This window comes from Pinus tabuliformis, chromosome 5_2 (assembly GCF_031772625.1).
Source record: "Pinus tabuliformis cultivar Carrire ecotype Pingquan chromosome 5_2, CPIR1, whole genome shotgun sequence".
In the NCBI taxonomy this organism is placed as follows: domain Eukaryota; kingdom Viridiplantae; phylum Streptophyta; class Pinopsida; order Pinales; family Pinaceae; genus Pinus; species Pinus tabuliformis.
The window spans coordinates 500124062-500126222 of record NC_142306.1 but is presented as its reverse complement, the minus strand read 5'-3'; the positions used below and the strand labels follow the sequence as shown (position 1 = coordinate 500126222).

Genomic DNA, 2161 nt, shown 5'->3' with positions numbered 1-2161 from the left:
ATTTTTAACCAACACCATAACCAACTTACTGCACCAAACGCTTTACCATAACTAACCTTTTTAATAATGATAATAACTAAGATCGGTTTCAGGATGTAAATGTACTGGCGTCCTCTCACCAGCTGTGTCTTCTCACCCCTTACGCCTCATTCACTGTCTCTGTGTCATGCCATATGCTCCGGTACCAACAACTGCCTCTGTGTCATGTCTTATGAATATCATTGACTGGTAATTTATAATTGACCAGCAGTTATTATTTATGTCACAGACTATCATGCCCTGGGCTACGCCACCAGCATCACCAGCTGTCTCTATGTCAGGCATTATAAATATGCTGGAGTTGTATTTATAATCATTATTTATGTTACATAATACATACTACAAACTTCAGATTTAGTTTCACATTAATTCTCCTCCTCTGGCCATTAAGTCCAACCATCTCCTTTTGCTTCCATTGAATCTCGTATTTGCAAATCTCCTTGTGTTTCCATTGAATCTCGTATTTGCCCATAACAGATCACATGCAGATTCAAACAAAAGGGTCTTCAATTTCCCATGGAAGATCACATGCTGAGATCCTTCAATTTCCTATGGCAGGTCACATGCAAAAGTAAAAATTCACATGGTTGCAAAGGTTTGAAGTAGACCTGGTATTATAAAACAATTGAACAAGGGATCGGCAAGGTCTTTTGCTCAAGGCTAGGGGCAATAGCTTGTTAGAAAGAATGGTGCAGACATTAAGCAAGTTGGGCAAGATCAAGAACATTCTCAAGAAGTGGCAGAGCTCCGGGGCCAGGATGGAACGCTCGTACAGTAACGTTATTTGGAATCCTGCATTCGATGGCGCGCTCGACTGTTTTGCAGAAAAAAAACCTGCGGGTCTTCTCCATGCAGATGACCAGAAATTAGACGAAGCGCCCGAGGGTTACAAGACGGTGTATGTTGCCAAGTGTAGCAGGCGATATTTCATAAATGCCGAGTATCTGAACCATCCGTTGCTTAGGATTTTGATCGTTGAGAAATTTAGGGATGGCTTCTCAGTGGACTGCGAGGTGGTGTTGTTCGAGCATTTGGTGTGGATGTTGGAGAACGCCGATCCGGAGACAATTCAGAGCGATTCAACGCTGGAGGAATTGGCCCAATTCTATGCCTGTAATTAATGTTCAAAAATATGTGCTTTGATATTTTGGTTCTTTGTTTTTTTTCTGCCATTCATGTTCTGGATCGGCTGCGTTTTGTTTGTAGGCCGTGGGGACAAAGGTTTCTGCATCCTGCAATGTGTGTATAGGGTTGAATTTTATGGCTACTGTATAAATTAATAAACAAAGTTATGATTGTTTTAGAGATCGCTGAGTCCAGGCATGGATGGTACCTGTAACTCAGATGATGATCTCACTGCACATAAACTGTGTGTAGGTTCAGTAAAATATTTTTTGCTGTGAGAAAGAATTTGGCAACCCAGTGGGGAATTTTGGAGAAAGTCAATTGGGACCTCCATCGAAATATATCTACATGTAAAGCAGAATGGGAATTATTGATGTCTACAGACAAAACTCCGAAATGTCTGGAAATTTTCTCTGCGAAGGAAATGCATCACGGGAGCTCTCACCATATTTAAAGATCAAAAAGCTTAAGAGATTGTAGGGTATGGGGTATCTTTGATGATGTTCTAGGGTTTTTGTAATGTTGAAGTTGTTGTAGGGTATGGGGGCATCTTTGAACACGTTGTCGGGTATCTGAAAAGATTAGGAGGTTGTTGGGTAGGGGGCATCTTTTGAAGAGGTTTAGCGTATGGGTATTTTTATTTTGATCGCAGATTTGGGATATTCAATGTGTACAGTACAAAGTAAAATTAATAGTTCACTTTGATTCAGATCTCTGTTGTTGAGCCGAAATAATTAAACAGGTATGATTGGAACGACCATAGAATGTGATCTATGATTCCAAGTTGCATTTAGATGTTTAGGTAATGACATTTATAATTATATTTATTTTCATTTTTTATATATTAAAGTTCATGTGAACATGAAGGGTAGGAAAGATCACTTCAAATTTCTTATTCACATTTATTTTTAGCTTCCAAATATTAAAACCCATGTGCATAGATAGGATACGAATAGATCGGATAGGAAGGACCACTTCAAATTTGATTCCAAATTAT

The 2161-nt window shown here is 39.1% G+C and overlaps 1 protein-coding gene across 1 annotated transcript; it reads left to right on the top strand.

Annotated features, from left to right (window-relative positions):
- The first annotated feature begins 352 nt into the window (after positions 1-352).
- LOC149159892 (auxin-responsive protein SAUR76-like) lies at positions 353-1344 on the top strand. The gene has a single exon (XM_089433574.1). The coding sequence runs from the start codon at positions 726-728 to the stop codon at positions 1158-1160; it is 435 nt and encodes a 144-aa protein (XP_089289700.1). The 5' UTR covers positions 353-725; the 3' UTR covers positions 1161-1344.
- The last annotated feature ends 817 nt before the right edge of the window (positions 1345-2161 follow it).

Coding starts and splice junctions, on each gene's coding strand:
- LOC149159892 (XM_089433574.1), top strand. CDS start 726: ATGGTGCAGACATTAAGCAAGTTGGGCAAGATCAAGAACATTCTCAAG.